Source organism: Acipenser ruthenus, chromosome 7 (genome assembly GCF_902713425.1).
Source record: "Acipenser ruthenus chromosome 7, fAciRut3.2 maternal haplotype, whole genome shotgun sequence".
NCBI classification, from domain to species: Eukaryota; Metazoa; Chordata; class Actinopteri; order Acipenseriformes; family Acipenseridae; genus Acipenser; species Acipenser ruthenus.
In genome coordinates, this window is record NC_081195.1 from 11,907,212 (window position 1) to 11,926,031 (window position 18,820).

An 18,820-nucleotide genomic window follows, 5' to 3' on the forward strand; every position below is an offset into this window, starting at 1 on the left:
CGTGTGGCTGACTTTCGCCGTGCTCCCCTCAGCAACAGGTGTAGCGGCTGCTGAGGTTGGCCCGGCAGTTGCCCTGCTAACTCTGGAGCTGGTGGAAGCCCCTCCCCTTCTGGCTCTGAAGACGACAGCAGCCCCTTCCCCTTTTGAACTGGAGACGGCAAAGGCCCCTACCATTCCAACTCTGGAGACACCAGCAGCTCCTCCCCCTTTGGCACTGGCAACAGCTCCTCCCCTTCTGGCTCTGGAGACGGCAGTGGTTCCTCCCCCTTTTGTACTGGAGACGGCAGTGGCTCACCCTCTCTGGCACTTGGACAGGCAGTACCTCCCTCTAACACTCGGGCAGGCAGCCCTTCCCTCCCTGACACTTGGACAGGCAGCACCTCTTTTGCTCGCCTCCAGGAATGGCCGTTCCTCCCCTTCTTCCTCTTTTGGGAAGCACACCATAGGGTGCCCGAACTTTCCACAGGCGAGTCCTTGGAGTTTCAGGACTGCAAGGACAGTGTCCAAACCAGCTCCAGGTGGCTTGGGAGGCAGAGGGACCCGTCTCTGGCTTTTGGGTAGGCAGCTGGTCTTGAGTTTTAAGGCGGAGCCACTCGTCCGGGGACTCCACCTCATCCCTTGCGTACGCCATCATGAAGTGGGGGTCTTCATATGGACACTTCTCTTGGTGGCGCCCAATTTCCAAACAAGCCCCGCTAATGAAAGAGCCTTCAGCTTGCAGGCGCCTCTACTCCTGCCTCCACTACTCTGCCAGTTTCTCTGTCAAATTTTGTTTTTTTTTAACTGCAGTCCTGCTCCGAGTCTCTAGGGGGCACTATCACACTTGTGACACCAACTGTGACAGCTGTGACTCGGAGACAAGGAAGCTGCAGTTTTAAGCACTAGAGTGCACATTTAATAACCAAAACAAATAAACAGGAACAAACAAGCTGGTACGAGAACCAAAATAAAAGGTTCAAACAAAACATTAAGTTGTAGGCTGGGCAATCACCTTCACTACAAATAAACACAGCAAAACACTAATCTAACTCCCTCCACCAGACAAATGATTTCTCCTTCCTTTTGTACATGTGGCCATTCTCCAATTAACATCAATTACCTAATTGGGGAATGGCCACACCTGTGATTGCGTACAGGGACAGATTTAACCCCATCCCTGCCAACCTTCTGCCCTGCCACATCGTTCAATATCTTTTTCAACATTATCACAATAGTTTTGATATTTTTATTAACATATCCCTGGTCATAAGTCAGTTTTGACCAGTTATGTTAATTTCATAATCAGTTATGCATTCCTGTCAAAATATCTTCTGGATTCACAACATTTGCTGCTGAAATCCAACCTGTCCAATCAGAAACAGGTTCAGTGGGAACAGGTTTATGAATGCAATGTGTTGTGTTTAAAATCCTACAGCCTTTTCAGTAGCAATTTAATGCTATAGTGGATAAAGTGTTTTACATTACCTGAAAAGGTGCATTCTAAGAAATATTTGATAAAAACATACAAATGACAAAAAAAAATGTTCAGAGAGGGAAGAAAATACACTTTTGAGCAGTGCATTGGGATTTATGTTAGTACTGGTACTCTCCAGCATGGGTCAGCAACACTTGTCTCAATCATCCCAGTGTGTGTATGTCTTTGTGCAATACACACAATGCACACAGACTATAAATTACATGATCAGACTGACTACTTACTTATGGAGAAAAACTATTTCTACATTGACATCATCCCTGTCCTTGTGCAGGAAGTCTTTGAGGAAGTTGGATACACTTTCAAGTGTGATGTGACCACAGACCACTATGTGCCTGTAAAAAAGAAGTGTAAAATGAAAGAGAACAAAATAAAATACACAGAACAAAAGGTCATAAAAAAGGTCTCAATACTTACTGTTATAGTGATTCATATTTATGCACCCCAATTGTTTCTAGTTCTGCTTTGACAACTTTTGCTTCTATTAGATGACTGTTCTGGGACAGTATAGTGACATTAGAGTACCAGATTTCATTAACCAAGTGCAAACAACCAATAAATCCCTGCACCTTGACATGAAGATTTCAGTTTAACTGAACCTTTTTATTTTATTTGCATTTCGTTTATTGTCTTTTTTACTTAAATCATGTTGCGTTATCTACAAAAAGCCACCACTCTGAATAGGTATTAGATAAGACCCCAATGTGATAGAACATTTTTTTATATAACACCTTTCATTACAGAAATCTCAAAGCACTTTACAGAAAGATTAAAACAAAACTAAAAACAGTAACGCCAGTTACAAAAACGCCAGTTGATAAAAAATATGTTGTTAGTCCAGATTTAAAAGCCTCAATAGTTTCACAGTCCTTCAAATGTCCAGGCAGGTTATTCCAGAGGCGAAGTGCCACAGAACAAAAGGCCCGATCGCCCAGAGTGTGCAGCCTTGTCCTGGGCACAAGCAGCTGGGCACTACCAGCAGACCGCAAACTCTGCTGTGGCACATAAATGACAGAGCATGTCCTTAAGATAGATTGGGCCAAGGCTGTGTAAGGTTTTAAAAGTCAGCAGCAAGATCTTGTAATCGATTCTAAATTTTACTGGCAACCAATGACGAGATGTTCAGATTGGGGACATGTGATCATGCTTTCTTGTTCTCGTCAAAACCCATGCAGCACTATTTTGCGCATACTGCAGCCTATGAATTCGTTTTGAAGAAACAGAAAGTAGAGCATTACAATAGTCCAACCTTGATGAAATAAAGGCATGTATTAGTTTCTCAACATCTGGCACAGATAAAGATGATCCAAGGCGAGCAATGTTTCATAAATGAAAGAAGGACACTTTGCAGATGTTCTTAATGTGAGCCTCAAAAGGACTCATGCCAACATTCAAGAGCTTAAAAGCTGTCAAACAAATGTATGTCATACCAGGGTCTCTGTCAGCTACATCCACATGATATTTAAAAGACATACAGGTATGTGACTTATGCAGACCATTTTATACTTAATTTCCGGACCGGTTAATCAACCAAAGAGTATTTATTTATTTATTTATTTATTTATTTTTATACAATACACCGTCGAAGGTATTCTCCGTTTCAGTTGAAAGTCTTGTGAGTTTAACCAATGGGAGAATTACATTGAGTAATATTTAGAATTGCTTCTTACAAATTAAAAAAAAAAAGTCAGACGACAATGGAGACATCATAGTCGATTTGGTTACGAATCAAATTTTCAAGAAGAACTTTCTCAGAAAAATTGGAGATTGTTAAAAAAGGGAGGTATACACCATAAATACCCTGACATTAGGAAGGGACTCACTACTTCCAACATTCAAATTAGGTTTCCGTGGCTTACCGGTAGCTGTCAATTCAAAAAAATATACTGCTGGAACTATCTTTTGTTCAGTACAGAAAAGGTGATATGGCTACAGCAATCTAGGATGTCTATCGAAGTCAGCACAAAAATATGAGTGTTCCCAAAGTCACTTGCGAGCCACTGCAACACTCAAAACTTTTGGACATTGATGTTCAACTGGATGAGCAGAAGCGTAGGGATACAATACATCACAATGAGCAATTAAGAAAAAATGGTGAGGTTCTTAAATGCTTGATTGATTCTGTTGTTTATCTTGGCAAGCAAGAACTGGCTTTCAATGGGCACAACGAAGGCACCAATTCCTCAAATAGAGGTAATTATGTGGAATTACTTTCTCTGATTTCTGACTACGACAGCATGTTAAGCAATTGCTTGTCAATAGCCACAGTATTCTCGGGTACCTCTAACAAGGTTCAGAACGAATCAAAGCAGAAGTACAGGAAGCCAAGTATGTAGCTGTAATAGTAGATTAAACAACCAATGATGGAAACGCAGCTCAGCTTATGTTTTCAGGTATGTGACTGACAGTGGCCCAAAAGAACAGTTGTTCTGTGAAAATGTGTTACATTTACTAACATAAAAATACTAATAAATGTTTTTAAAAAAGACCAAATTCCCATTGTGCTTTTTTTTTTTTTTTTTTTAAGATTGTATTGATTGTTTAGTATTACTATGCAGGATAACAGCTATAAGATCGTTACATTTATTTATTTATTTATTTATTTATTTATTTGGCAGATGCCTTTATCCAAGGTGACTTACAGGTGTTACAGGGCAGTACTGTACAGGGTTACAATGCAAGATTAATATTTAAATACAGTAAAGTTTACAGTAAGTGCAAATGATACTACTAAAATACAATATGAACTAGGATGCAACAAGTTAGGATTACAACAAGTTATATCTACAATGACATATTAGCAGTGCAATAGTGCAAGGATAGTGCATCAGCTGAGGATCCAGTAACATGGTGCTGAGGTCAGGCAAGTCCAGTGCATAGTAGTAGAGACAGATCAAGAGATCTGCAAGTGCCGTCTAAACAGGTTTTACCCCAATTCGGCTGTTAAACGCATTTTCTCCACTAGCCAACAGAGAAAAGAAAACAGTAGCCCATCACAGTTTATTTTAATAAACTTAACTGTTACACACTGCCATCATATGTTTAAAATGCACTGAATTAAACAAACATAAAAGGGCAGCAGTGTAGAGTAGCAGTTAGGGCTCTGGACTCATGACCGGAGGGTCATGGGTTCAATCCCAGGTGGGGGACACGGCCGCTGTACCCTTGAGCAAGATACTTTACCTAGATTGCTCAACTGTATAAATGGGTAATTGTATCTAAAAATAATGTGATAACTTGTAACAACTGAAAGTCGCCCTGGATAAGGACGTCTGCTAAGAAATTAATAATAATAATAATAAAATATAAACATTTTGATTTCAAGACCATGTCACTAACACACTTTTCATACAATATTTTCTAAACAAAGTTGTTGAGTCAGGAGAAAGGCAGACAAAAACATCAAGCACATCCTATCGACTTCATTGGTTCAACTTAAATAAACGACCAACAAAATAATTATATACCAACCGCACAGGCGAAAGAGAGTGAATGAGTTTGCCTGCCACATATGCCGGCTTATTTTATAGATCGACCGATGAGCTGGTAAATCTATACATTTACTGGATAATCTATAGGTTTACTGATTTTATGATATACAGTATATATACAGTATATATATATATATATATATATATACAGTGCCTTGCGAAAGTATTCGGCCCCCTTGAACTTTGCGACCTTTTGCCACATTTCAGGCTTCAAACATAAAGATATGAAACTGTAATTTTTTGTGAAGAATCAACAACAAGTGGGACACAATCATGAAGTGGAACGAAATTTATTGGATATTTCAAACTTTTTTAACAAATAAAAAACTGAAAAATTGGGCGTGCAAAATTATTCAGCCCCCTTAAGTTAATACTTTGTAGCGCCACCTTTTGCTGCGATTACAGCTGTAAGTCGCTTGGGGTATGTCTCTATCAGTTTTGCACATCGAGAGACTGAAATTTTTGCCCATTCCTCCTTGCAAAACAGCTCGAGCTCAGTGAGGTTGGATGGAGAGCATTTGTGAACAGCAGTTTTCAGTTCTTTCCACAGATTCTCGATTGGATTCAGGTCTGAACTTTGACTTGGCCATTCTAACACCTGGATATGTTTATTTGTGAACCATTCCATTGTAGATTTTGCTTTATGTTTTGGATCATTGTCTTGTTGGAAGACAAATCTCCGTCCCAGTCTCAGGTCTTTTGCAGACTCCATCAGGTTTTCTTCCAGAATGGTCCTGTATTTGGCTCCATCCATCTTCCCATCAATTTTAACCATCTTCCCTGTCCCTGCTGAAGAAAAGCAGGCCCAAACCATGATGCTGCCACCACCATGTTTGACAGTGGGGATGGTGTGTTCAGGGTAATGAGCTGTGTTGCTTTTACGCCAAACATAACGTTTTGCATTGTTCCCAAAAAGTTCGATTTTGGTTTCATCTGACCAGAGCACCTTCTTCCACATGTTTGGTGTGTCTCCCAGGTGGCTTGTGGCAAACTGTAAACGACACTTTTTATGGATATCTTTAAGAAATGGCTTTCTTCTTGCCACTCTTCCATAAAGGCCAGATTTGTGCAGTATACGACTGATTGTTGTCCTATGGACAGAGTCTCCCACCTCAGCTGTAGATCTCTGCAGTTCATCCAGAGTGATCATGGGCCTCTTGGCTGCATCTCTGATCAGTCTTCTCCTTGTATGAGCTGAAAGTTTAGAGGGACGGCCAGGTCTTGGTAGATTTGCAGTGGTCTGATACTCCTTCCATTTCAATATTATCGCTTGCACAGTGCTCCTTGGGATGTTTAAAGCTTGGGAAATCTTTTTGTATCCAAATCCGGCTTTAAACTTCTCCACAACAGTATCTCGGACCTGCCTGGTGTGTTCCTTGTTCTTCATGATGCTCTCTGCGCTTTAAACGGACCTCTGAGACTATCACAGTGCAGGTGCATTTATACGGAGACTTGATTACACACAGGTGGATTCTATTTATCATCATTAGTCATTTAGGTCAACATTGGATCATTCAGAGATCCTCACTGAACTTCTGGAGAGAGTTTGCTGCACTGAAAGTAAAGGGGCTGAATAATTTTGCACGCCCAATTTTTCAGTTTTTTATTTGTTAAAAAAGTTTATTGAAATATCCAATAAATTTCGTTCCACTTCATGATTGTGTCCCACTTGTTGTTGATTCTTCACAAAAAATTACAGTTTCATATCTTTATGTTTGAAGCCTGAAATGTGGCAAAAGGTCGCAAAGTTCAAGGGGGCCGAATACTTTCGCAAGGCACTGTATATATATATATATATATATATATATATATATATATATATATATATATATATTGCTGATTCACGAACCCTTAAAGGCCTTCTCACTCTATTCCTAGGCATTTCATTAATCGCCTGAAACTGACCATCAAAAAGATCCTTTGTGTGACTAAGAGGGGGATGTAAAAACGAAACTGGGCAACACCTCTCTGCCATTCTGCACAGAATGTTAGTTTACCCATAGACTCTATCTTTGTTTTCCTGCTTAAGGCCATTGAAGCACTCCAAAGATACATAACAAAAATCATTAAATAGAACCATTTGTGGAAGTTAAACAATGTTCTGTTTCACATCTTTAGTCTTCCACATTGAAAGAACTCCAGGTTTTACAGAAAATCTGTAGGAACTTGAAGAACACACACGCTCTGTCCCACTAGCCTTAGTGTCTGAGACACCAGTTAAGTTTGTTACTTCAGAATAATAGGAGAAAAGACAATGGTCTCAGTGACTTGATGCAAAGCATGCCACTAAAACCCTTATTATTAGTCAAAATGTAACAAAAACAAAGCCGCCAGCATAATGTGTTACAACACTGCATAAAAAGTACAAAGCTAAGATTTACAAGATTGCATTCATATGGTTGGTGAGATTTGAGGTGAAGCCAATATCTCAAAACAATATTTCACATGACCTATAATAACTTGACAGAGAATCAAATAGTAGTGTATCAAATTTGTAGCCAGTTGTTTTTTTAACTAATGTATTTCTTACATTCACAAGAGTGTTGCAGGGAGACAGGTAAATGGTCACACTCTATACTAGAGTTAATACATGTTTCTAAGAACTAAAGCCATTTTTCATATCCGTACAAAGTGAATTTTTTAATAGGTCAGCAATGGTATTGTATTGAAGGGGACAGAAATAATATTCACCCCTCCTGCCATCTCCAACTGGCATTGCCTTGAAAATGAGTTTTAAGGTACCAAACCCGGATCTCTTCTTACTATTGTTAATTCATTATTGTTCTATTTACTCTTCTAAATTATTCTTTTACTGGTACTAAAAACTTTTTTCCCCAGATTTGTTTTTGGTTTACTTTCCAATTTCATTGCACTTTATATTTGAAAAAATGGCTTTTGGAAGTCCTTTTGTTTGGTACCTTCAACACTTTACGAAAGTGATAACCAAGTCTATTTTACTATTTGCAATAGCAACATCATCACTCCTGTTCTTGTGCCTGAGATCTCTTGGTTTTTTGCTTATACATTTTACCTTAATGCATTTATTTAAAATGGTATATTTCCATCAATTGTCTAAATGCAATCTGGCCATGTGATTGTCAGCACAAAATGTGATTAGGCACCAGGAATCTAAATTTGAAAAAAACTAAATGAATAAGCATGCAAAATATCCAAAAGACCTTCAGCAAATCAAGAGGCCAGCTATAACGTTGCCAATGCTAATACGTGGTAATAGAATGCATTTGAAAGCCTTGAACAGCATTCCTTAAATAACTTTAAATGTAGTAGCTATAAAAAACTAAAAAAAAAACTGAATGTACACATTTTTAAAGTTATAGATATAGTGTGTGATCTTTTTAAGACATGTAGGGTTGTTAAAAACCCAAGATACATATGCAAAACAATGAGCACGAACATGCAACAAGCAGAAACACAGAAAATGGGGAGTGGTAACAGGCAGACTGGGGCATGCAAAATGTTTTTACAATAAAAATGCACAGTAACACAAGCCAAAAAACAGCTCCAACATCAGCACCACAGAATCAGAAACACCACTTTCCACTGCTCTAATCCTTATACAACAACAGTACCGCTTTGCTTAATTTACAATTTAGCTGGTTAAACAGCGCCAAGATGTCTTACGAAAAATTAGAACCCGATTAATATTATTTTATTCAAATGACACAAACTGAACATTGCTGACAATCTTGACCAGATATGGATCTTTGTGTTTTTTCTTCACCATTAATTTACTATGCGATGATACTGATGTATTTATTCCAGGAACAAAAGACCTGCAATAATACTGTGGTTCAGGCTAATCTTCCCTGCCATCGACGAAGACTATTCTTACATAATTCCAATTTGGGTTGCTTGACAGAAGGTTTCCTAACTGTTAGTATGTATGATCATGTTTGCATTTTTGATGTAGCCCAGTCATCCTCCTTGACCACAACATGTCATGAATGATTTTTATTCTACAATTTATTTTTTGAACTTTGTCTTTATTGTCATGGCAATCTATAGTGCAATAGTTTGACTGCTGTATTTTACAAGAAATGAAGTCTATATGATAACATTGCAGTATACTGTTCTTGAAAAATATTGTGTCTGTTTAAATGTCTTCACATTTTTTGAAATCCATAATAGTCATGCACTATTTCTGAAAATAATACATGAGATGTATCTGCTTTAGATACTTGGATAATTAATGGTAGTTTATTGTGAGGATAAACTTCAAGCTATAACACGTAATAGGTCCTTGTCACACAGATTTAACTCAAGAGTTATATGAAACAGTTATTTTTTTCAAAGCCTGGTTTTATGAATATAACACAGTGTTATATTCATAAAAGTTTAATATGTTATTAAAAGAACAATCATTAATATCAAACTTTGATTTCTTCAAATAAAGCATCTTTGAAAAAACAGATTTTACTCAAGAGTTAAAGCTTTGTTGATACGGTCCATGATTTATTTGCGTAAGTGTTCATGTACTGTATGGGAAGCAGGAGTCTTTCTTTTAAAGAATAATCAGAGACATGTGCCAAAGGAATTATGTATTCTTTGTTACATCAATAGAGCCACAATTATTCCTTTCTTTAAAATAGCGCATGTGTAATATGTATCATTAGTATTTAAGTCTGAGTTAAAGGTCATTTTTATTTTTGTAAAATGTTCTGATGTTATTTTTTAAATATTCAAAATGGCACAACCACAGTATTTGTATTATATTATTATTATTATTATTATTATTATTTATTATTAAGGCTGCTGCACTAGAGGCTGTACACTGCTAATTACAACCACATGTATTTCCCCCCTCCCTGTGAGAGAAAAACTCAGCGGTTTTGACAGCTTATTCTCTCAACACTAGACTCCAAATCAAAACTACAAATTTCAGCTAAACGTAACAATCATCAATCTTGTTTTACTGACGGGAAAACAGCAACATCAAACAAAAGAGTGCTAATGGCTTTTTGCTGTGTTTTTCCCTTAAAATTACATGCTCCGATGAAAGGCCTACGTGACGAAAAAGCTTTCTTTAAACTACTTTGTCAGTAACTGAACCAACTAATCAAATCTATTGTAAACAAGGCAGACCATGTGCTGATGACAGAGCCGAGTTTCAGTCAGGAAGCGGGTGGGAGTTCAGAATAGTCACTTAGACATTAAGAATAACTTACAAAAGAGACAAAGACTACAAAAATAAGGCAAGTGTTACAAAGATCATCTGGCATGCAAGCCAAGAGCAATTGAGAGGCTGCAATCTGAGTTGAGGCATCCAGGGAATCAGGGTGTGGGGGCTGACTGAAGATCAAGGCCACGTTAATGTAAAACAGAACAAAGGGAAATTAAATAGTGGAGGCAGACAACACAGTTACTTTTTGCTGGGAAAAAAAACACCCGCGAAAAAGTCACAAGACCTCAAGACATATAGAAATTGAACATGCAGGAAATCAAGCAGATGAAAACAGAAGCACCTAATGAAAAGAACTAACTCTATATGCCAAAGTATACAAAACAAATGAAAGCCTACAATAAATCACTGTGATTGATGTCACACACAAAAAATGAAAATGAAGATTCCAGGTTGTATTTTTGTGAATGCCAAAGATTAGGGCAACTGAAACTCTTTGACTGCCACATTTTAGTATTGGGGTTCTCATGACTATTTGTTGAAAAATGAGTACACCCACAACTTCCAAGAAATGTCAAGTGGCTTTGTAAAGAGCAGCAAAGTGTGCAGCTTAAACACAAGCAGTAAAATATAGCATGGGATATAAATTAGTCATGAAAGCTCTATCATGTATGAACTGAAAATGCAATAGCAGGATGTTTTTAGAACATAAAAGAACATGAGGTGCCTTACAATGGCCAAGGTCTCCAGTCATACCTGTAGTGCGAATTATCACTGACATCACAGGAAAATATTCCTGTGAGTTAGTCATCCCGTCACACAACCACACCTTGTTTGATTTTGACTTACTTTCTGCCTCGGGTTGAGTTATAAATCCCTCCGTATTTCTTCCGATTAAGGATGAGAGCAGCAATTTCTGGCACGTAGCGAGCAAACATGGCCTACATGCATGAAACAGAAAAAGAAAATGGCATGCAGAGAGTGTTCTACTGCGGCAGAGGCAGCAGAGCCTCATGGAATACTTACTTTCTTCCATTAACTGCACTATAGGAACCACCATATTTCTTGCGGTTTCCTATTAACTCTATGATTTCAGGGACGTAGCTGGCAAACATGGCCTAAGGAGGAGATAGGAGACAGAAGAAAAGACTAAAAAAGATAGGCCAAGGAAAGGGGTACTGGATTTTACCATAAGATCTGAAAATGCAAAAGAATTAAATCTAAAAAAAAAAAAAAATATATATATATATATATATATATATATATATATATATATATATATATATATATATATATATATAAAACTAGATTTGGATTGTATATAATCAACTACAGAAACTGGGGAAAATAATAATAATAATAATGTCTAAAAAGTATTTTGTAGTTGTGTTAAACATAAAGAGAATAAAAAGGTAATAGTATATTAATAAATATTGTACAAGAATAATCTCTGATTCTAAAAAAATAACAATAATAATAATTATTATTATAATAATAAAAAAACATGTTTTATGCAAGGACAATTCCTCAGTTTTTAAATATAGATGGCATCTACAAAAAAAAAAAAGGATTTAAAAAAGGATTCACACAGGTGACTCACGGTCATTCTGTGGTTGAAAAAAACATCTAAAAGGTAATGAAGAGAAACCTAAGTGCCATGTTTTGTCCAACAAACACTTAGGCTGTGCCAGGTTGAGTCAAAGAGCACAAACTGATGAGACTTAGCAGCAACTCAGTTCAATGCATTTTGTGAACTTAAGAAGCTTCTATTTCAGCTAAAGTTTTTTTGTATTATTATTATTATTTTTTATTAGTAGTGAATGCTTAAATTGCAAATATGAGTGATGGCCTAAGGATAACAAAAGCAACAATGAATCACCCAAAATAAAGACTCTGGATTGCTTTTGAGAAGAAACGATTCAAAACATTTCAAAATGTATTCAAAATGATGTCTGATCTGATAAAGAACAAAGAATGAAGAAAAACATATGTATGTTTCAAATTTAAACAGAAAACTGTAGCAACTATGAAAACAAACACTTGGTATGAATCAAATCAGAAAATGTGTTTTTAATTTAATCTTATTTTTTGGAGTTTATAAACCCTAGAGTTAATGACGATAAGGTTTTTTTTTTAATTGCTGATTTCATTCTCATTCAGACGGCTCTATGGTGCATCCTCCTGTCACAGTGTTTGTTGGAATTTGGGTAGGGACACAGAAGGTCAGGGACTCCTGAAACTGCACACTGCTTTAAAAAAAATAGCAACAACATTATAAAATTATATCAAAAGTGTTTCAGTTCTTTAACTGTACTTGTAAACACATTGTTTAAAATAAAACTAACAGTTAATATGTTTTAAACAATCAAGAGCCATTAATCTTAGTTTGTCATGTCAACAATTATAAACTTACAAAATAATGTAAAATGCAATCAAATCCAAAGTATCGGATCATTGTTTTTTAAACAGTGTGAATTAAGTGCATGGTGAAAATGAGTGAAAATGCAATGAGTGTCCAGCAGCTTTACTAGGAACACAATGAAATGAATATGTGATGATGGTGATGAAATGTAACACCAATTAAGAATAAAAAGGATTTTTACCAGACCACCGAGGATAAAGAAGACCATGAATAGGCGTCCAAGAGTGGTTTTTGCATAAACATCTCCATAACCCACAGTGGACATAGTAACCATTAGTAAATAAACACATTCCCAATAACTAAGTGGTTGGTAATTTTGGAAGTTTTCCCAAGGGTCTCCTGAGTTTTCTACCTGCAACAGATGTCAAGGAAATACCCAGAAGAATAAATTAATAGCTATTTTCATATAAATGTTGAAAACCCTCTTTTTAAATGTCATTACATTAAAGCCACATTTCATTTGACAACAAAACACAATGACTGTCATAGGATTTGCATGTACTAGATCAAGTTCAAGGTATTGAGATTTTAATGATAGATTTTTCGACACTATATTATGTGGGATGAAGAGCAAAAAGTTTTTTTTTAAAACAATGGTAACACCACCATCTAGTGGTATGGTTTTGTTTTTTCAATAGTTATATTCCTTCTGTGTGCTCCAGTTACAAAATACCTCAAATATCACCTTCCAAGCTTTCAAGAATTAAGTGTTCATAAAAGTGTATTTTTTGAAACCCATTAAAAAATAAATTCCATGCCATACATTATCAGTATTGAAATGTATTTAGGACCTGGATAAAGGTTCAGCTAGTTCAATCAAATATTTTTTTTTATATCTGACCCAGGAAAATATTAGTGAAATCTATTACTACCTGTCATTAGTGTGAGAAGTGCAATGTTGAGAGGTCCCATTAATTGGGAACATTGCGCTGATGTTTTTGGCTCCATGTACTTACCAAATGAATGAACCCCGCCGCCGTGAGCCATGTGCTTATAAATATTGACAGCAGGTTAACCAGTTTGATGGAATTACTATAATAGAAAGAATACATATAAACAGATATTAGGTACATGGGGGGAGGGGGGAACTATACCTTGTTTTCTCATGTTTATAAAATGGACTGAGATTCTTTTGGGAATATAATATTTCATGACGGTGGGTAGCAAAAAATAGTATGTAGCTTTAGAAGCCAATATAGGAGAATTTGTCCCGAGTCAAGGCGCGGACGGGCCTCAAGAGTAGGCAAGGTTTTAGCATTTTGGAAATGTGCATATTTTTCTTGGAAATTATCAAAAAATGTAAAAGTAGTGTGCCCCTACATATATTGATAATGAGTTGCACAACATTATGACTAGTTTTAATAGCATTTGTTTGATTGATTTCCCACTCATTTCAAAGGCTTTTCCTCACTGGGAAAGAGTAAAGTGGCAGGTGAAATTATTTTCTTTCTTCATGGCAGCACAACTTGAACAATGTTTATATATATATATATATATATATATATATATATATATATATATATATATATATATATATATATATATATATATATATTTGTATCTGTGCCTTTTCATTCAAAAGCTGCGAAATATCCCCCTCTCCATCAGTTTAAATTGAGTGAAGGGATTAATCTAAAATATTTTGTTGAGCAAAAATCCTTAATTCTGAGCTGCAGGGAAACTCGAACCGTATAGTTATACAGGATCATGTTCTGAGCATTTAGAAAGGAAAGAAAAGAATTAGAACACAAACACACACAGCTCAAGAGACCTCTTGTTTTTATCATCAATTTATTCTTTTAAAAGCTGGAGCAATAATAATAATAATAATAATAATAATAATAATAATAATAATAATAATAATAATAATAATAATAATAAGCAAAAACTGATGCATTTAAGAAATAGTTGTTTTTTTAATTCATTAAAAAAAGAAACTGAAATTGTAACAAAAAAATATAAAACAGACTAGCACAGAAACTATTTAAAAACATAAATTTACTGTAGCTTACAATAAATACCAGCACCATTTAATTTGATATAAATTCCACTGATGTTTTCCCCTAGGGGTGATTGGTTGTCCCTCTTATTAAAAGCAGTACAATAAAAATATAATGGAACGAGGCTGTGATCACAAGTGTACATGTTTAAGAACAGCACCACTGTTAAGATCATTAAAATATGCTCATTATGTTCATTTGAATCACATGTCCTGAATGCCAGCCATAATCATGATTTCTAAAAGCAAGATTTACAGAATTGCAAGACAAACCAGAGTACTTACCTAGTTTTTAAGATATTTAAAAACTGTAAAATTTCTGAGAACTGTATTAATCTTAACGCTCTCAGAAACCTCAAACCTGTATAAAAGAAATAGACAGAAAGAAAAAAAAACACAGAATACACGTTACAAGTCTAGATACAAATATGCATACCTGAATTTCTGCAATATTTATAATTTTAGTAATACCAAATACCTTTAAACCGATCATACATATTTAATAATTTGATTACTTTCATGTGCAGCTATGCTCAAAGAATATTCCTGAATAATTATAAAAACGTAGATTTTTTGAGTGCTAATAATAGCCGTTAACAACACAGTTACTAGACAACATGAAAATTAACAACTACTAATTAAATAAACTGATAAGCCAAATACTAAATAAATTCTGCCTGCTGTTTTCTTATTAGACTTCTCTTGAGTTCTCGGTAAAAACTAAAGCATCTGATCTTTCAAAACTTGATTACAAGATTATAAGAATGAGAATAAATGAGATGGAACTCTAGATTAAAAACATTAGCAAGCGAAAGGATGTGATTCAACTGGTACCTCCAATGACGTAAACCTTAAATATGTAACCATGTTACATCAGTAAATTTGGATTGAATTCAAGAGCAGTTTTATTTAGGTCTGAGAAAAAAAAAAAGGAAAAGCTCTTAATTTCCTGACAGACATAAATACAATTTATTAACTGCAGTACCATACAAAAATGTTATGCCTAACCTAAACTCACCCTTGTTCCAGAAATAGCTGGTGGAAATCATCTCTGTACATTTTTACAAAAACATTGTTTAAATGTGTGTTAACATTTACGCAAAACAGGCAATTTGTTTCTTTTAGTATTACAGATTATTATTTAGAGGATGCACTGTTATGTAAAAGTAGGTATCCATGTATCTGTAATAAAGATTTAAGAAACTTAAATGATCAGCCAGGTCTTGAAATTACAACAGCTAATAACCCATATATATATATATATATATATATATATATATATATATATATATATATATATATATATATATATAAATTAAAACCTTTTCTTCATATGGTCTAAAATATTTTATATATATATATATATATATATATATATATGCACACACACACACGGTTGCCAACTATTTCGTAAAGATTAATATGCAAAATAAATAAGTTACATTTGCAATCCACTTGAATGATAACATTTAAAAGATACAGTAAAATACTTTACAGCTCTATAGATAAAGTAATATATGCATGCCATGATACCAACTATTTTTCAACCAAATATGGATCAGTCAATAACAAACAACCCCCACCGCCCCGTCCAAGAGTGCTTCTTAAGAAACAAACCTTACCCCAGTAAATGACCACATTGTAACAAGAATGCCTAAAGTTATCTTGTTCTTCCTTCTCTCCACTGTGCCCATGTCCAGGCTTGACCCGATACCCGTTCTGAAACAGGTCTCCGCATGATTTCTTACGTCTTCTGGTGCTTCTAAGTGTTTCTGTACGGGTGCCACCATCAGGGCCACGATACACTAAAATCTTGCTTGGAATCATAACTGTAGAAATGTACTTTCAGAAACGCTGCTGTTGCTGATGAAAATGCCTCCCCTATTAAACATCACAATCCACACTGGCAAGGCACATCCTGTCCTTTTTTCCTGTTGAACCTGCTTCCTCTACTGCTTAGTACTGCGTATCAAATATGAAAAGCACTATGAATATTATTTACCTAGGTGTTTATAAACGCTTCTTATGTTTTTAAAAGTAACATTATCTTGAAAGTTATCACCAAAACGACACAACACGCAAAAAACGAATGCAACTATCAAGAGAGACCTCAGATTTAACACAAATCCTCATACTACTCCAGCTATGATCACTGAAGCTTAAAAAGCCTTTTTCCATCAGGATATTACACCATAAGCTCCTTTAGGAATCACCCACAAAGAAACCTGATGTCAAAACTGCAAACTAGAACAAAATATTTCACAGTAGACGCCGAAATGTTACGATTTTTGTCAGCACTATCACTCCATCCTTAATCTGCAGGTAGGATCTGAACAGATTTTTATTTTCCAATTTGTTACCAGCAAGCAAGCGTTTATTTTTTTTTATTATTTTTTGTGCTAAAGCTCAAAATCTCTTGCAATCATTGAACTCTTCTAGGGATTAAGAGGAGCTGAAATTGAAAAAAAAATCAAAAATTAAATCACAACTGCTGTACTAGATACTGGATTGCTTTGTTGTTTTGATGCATAAAAAACAATACAAAACATCATGCTGTCCAAATAAAATGCACCATGAAACCAAGCATTTCCACTATTTTAAAATTTAACAGGACATAACTAGCTGGTACTAAGCACTGTAAATCGTACCAATCTGAGGTGATGGCCATCAGAAAGCCAAAAGAAGATCATAAATACAATTAGAATTCATATACTGAAGGCACATTGAAAGACCAGTTGAGTGTTGCTAGTAAAATGAACCGTTTCTCATGTTACACTACTTCGTGGTCTCAAAACATTTGCTTTACTATTATTCCAATATGGTAAAGAAAAGGTGTATTAAAACGTTATGTTAGAAACATGTGTCCCCTGCCAATAATATATAAAACTATAAAACAGTAGGTCTTCTACATCAACGGCCCAAATGCACAGCTTATTTAAAACTGGACAAGTTGTTCCAAAGACATAGCCTTCAATAGATTTGAATACCAAGCAACAGTAGGACTCCATGACCTACCATTTATAGCATTTACAGCATTTAATGTAATTGAACTGAGGTGTGGAGCTGAGTCAATCACTCGTCAAGAATCATTACCATATAATGTATGTGCGACAAACATACGGTACATACAGTATGGGCGACTCCACTACACCTCGATAGCCAGCGATCCTTTACACATAACATTTATCATATGTTATGTAGCATCTTCAAATAAAAAATGCCACATTAAGAAAATGTCAGTTTTGATAAAACAGTATTAATTATTCATATAAACAAAAGAAGGTGCATTTAATCACTGTGGCTTTTAGAACAATTGAAAGATTATCGAACTGTAATTGGAGCTGGATGAGTGCTACATGGATTGTGTAAAGCAAACCCAGATAAAAGAGGTAACTTGATTTTAAGCAATTGTCATCCACAGACTTTCCACATATCTTGCTCTGGGATGGCAACATAATATAGGCCTGCATTTCAGCCTTGAAAAGAATATTGTTATGTGAAAACCATTACCATTAAAGTTACTGCCTAAATAATATAAGAAAGGCTACTTAATGATTCCTGTTGAGATGCTATGGAAAATCATTATAACTAAAGCCATTACAAAGCTTTAAAATGTGCAGAAAGAATTAATGCATTACTCATACCGGCATACACAGAACAGTCGCAGAACAATTTGTCAAAGAATAAACACTTTAAAAGGCTGTTATTCTTTGCTTGCTATAGGATAGTGGACCAGATTTACAAAGCTTTTCTCCAGTGCAAAGTTTGCACCACTTTCTAAACTACACATAAACAACCTAGAGTTTTAAACTAAGGGCTCCTATATGCACCTCATTTGTTTCTTGTTTGTTTTATAACATTACAGTTTCCCAGACATGTGTATCCCTTAATTGGACCATTTTGCTACACTGACCATACAAGACTTGTAAGCTTTGTTTTAAGGTTCTTCAATCCTGAAAACGACATTACTTCCCCTTTTTTTAACTTTTACACTACCTATGCTGTATAATCAGTGGATACTTGGTTTTGTAAAGGCTCACAGATGGTATTTAGAAGAATAAAAAGGAAGTGTTAAAGCCAAACCATTGATGGCATTGCATCTACATTGCTTAGCAAAGTTTAAAGCAGAATGCTACCTAAAAGAGCTGTATAAAACCGTCACATGATTACTTTCTGTGAATGACTTCAAGACGGACAAGCAGACACTAGATGGTGCTAAAACTTTTAAAACTGAAGGGTCTTCCGCATTTTATACATATATACATACACTAGCAGTCAAAATTATGGGGACGCC

General features: G+C 35.5%; 1 protein-coding gene across 11 annotated transcripts in view; it reads right to left on the bottom strand.

The window, feature by feature from the left end:
- Positions 1 to 18,820, bottom strand: part of LOC117415708 (calcium-activated potassium channel subunit alpha-1a) — a 182,268-nt gene that overhangs the window by 73,194 nt on the left and 90,254 nt on the right. For 9 of the 11 annotated variants that reach the window (XM_059026372.1, XM_034026389.3, XM_034026409.3 and 6 more), the window contains exons 6-10: positions 14,812 to 14,887; positions 13,484 to 13,559; positions 12,709 to 12,879; positions 11,132 to 11,223; positions 1,699 to 1,809 (exon numbers count right to left, since the gene is read on the bottom strand). In XM_059026372.1, coding sequence (XP_058882355.1) covers positions 1,699 to 1,809; positions 11,132 to 11,223; positions 12,709 to 12,879; positions 13,484 to 13,559; positions 14,812 to 14,887 — 526 coding nt within the window. Of the gene's footprint in view, positions 1 to 1,698; positions 1,810 to 10,954; positions 11,047 to 11,131; positions 11,224 to 12,708; positions 12,880 to 13,483; positions 13,560 to 14,811; positions 14,888 to 18,820 lie in introns of all 11 variants that reach the window. The other 2 variants (XM_059026375.1, XM_059026374.1) reach the window with 1 other exon arrangement.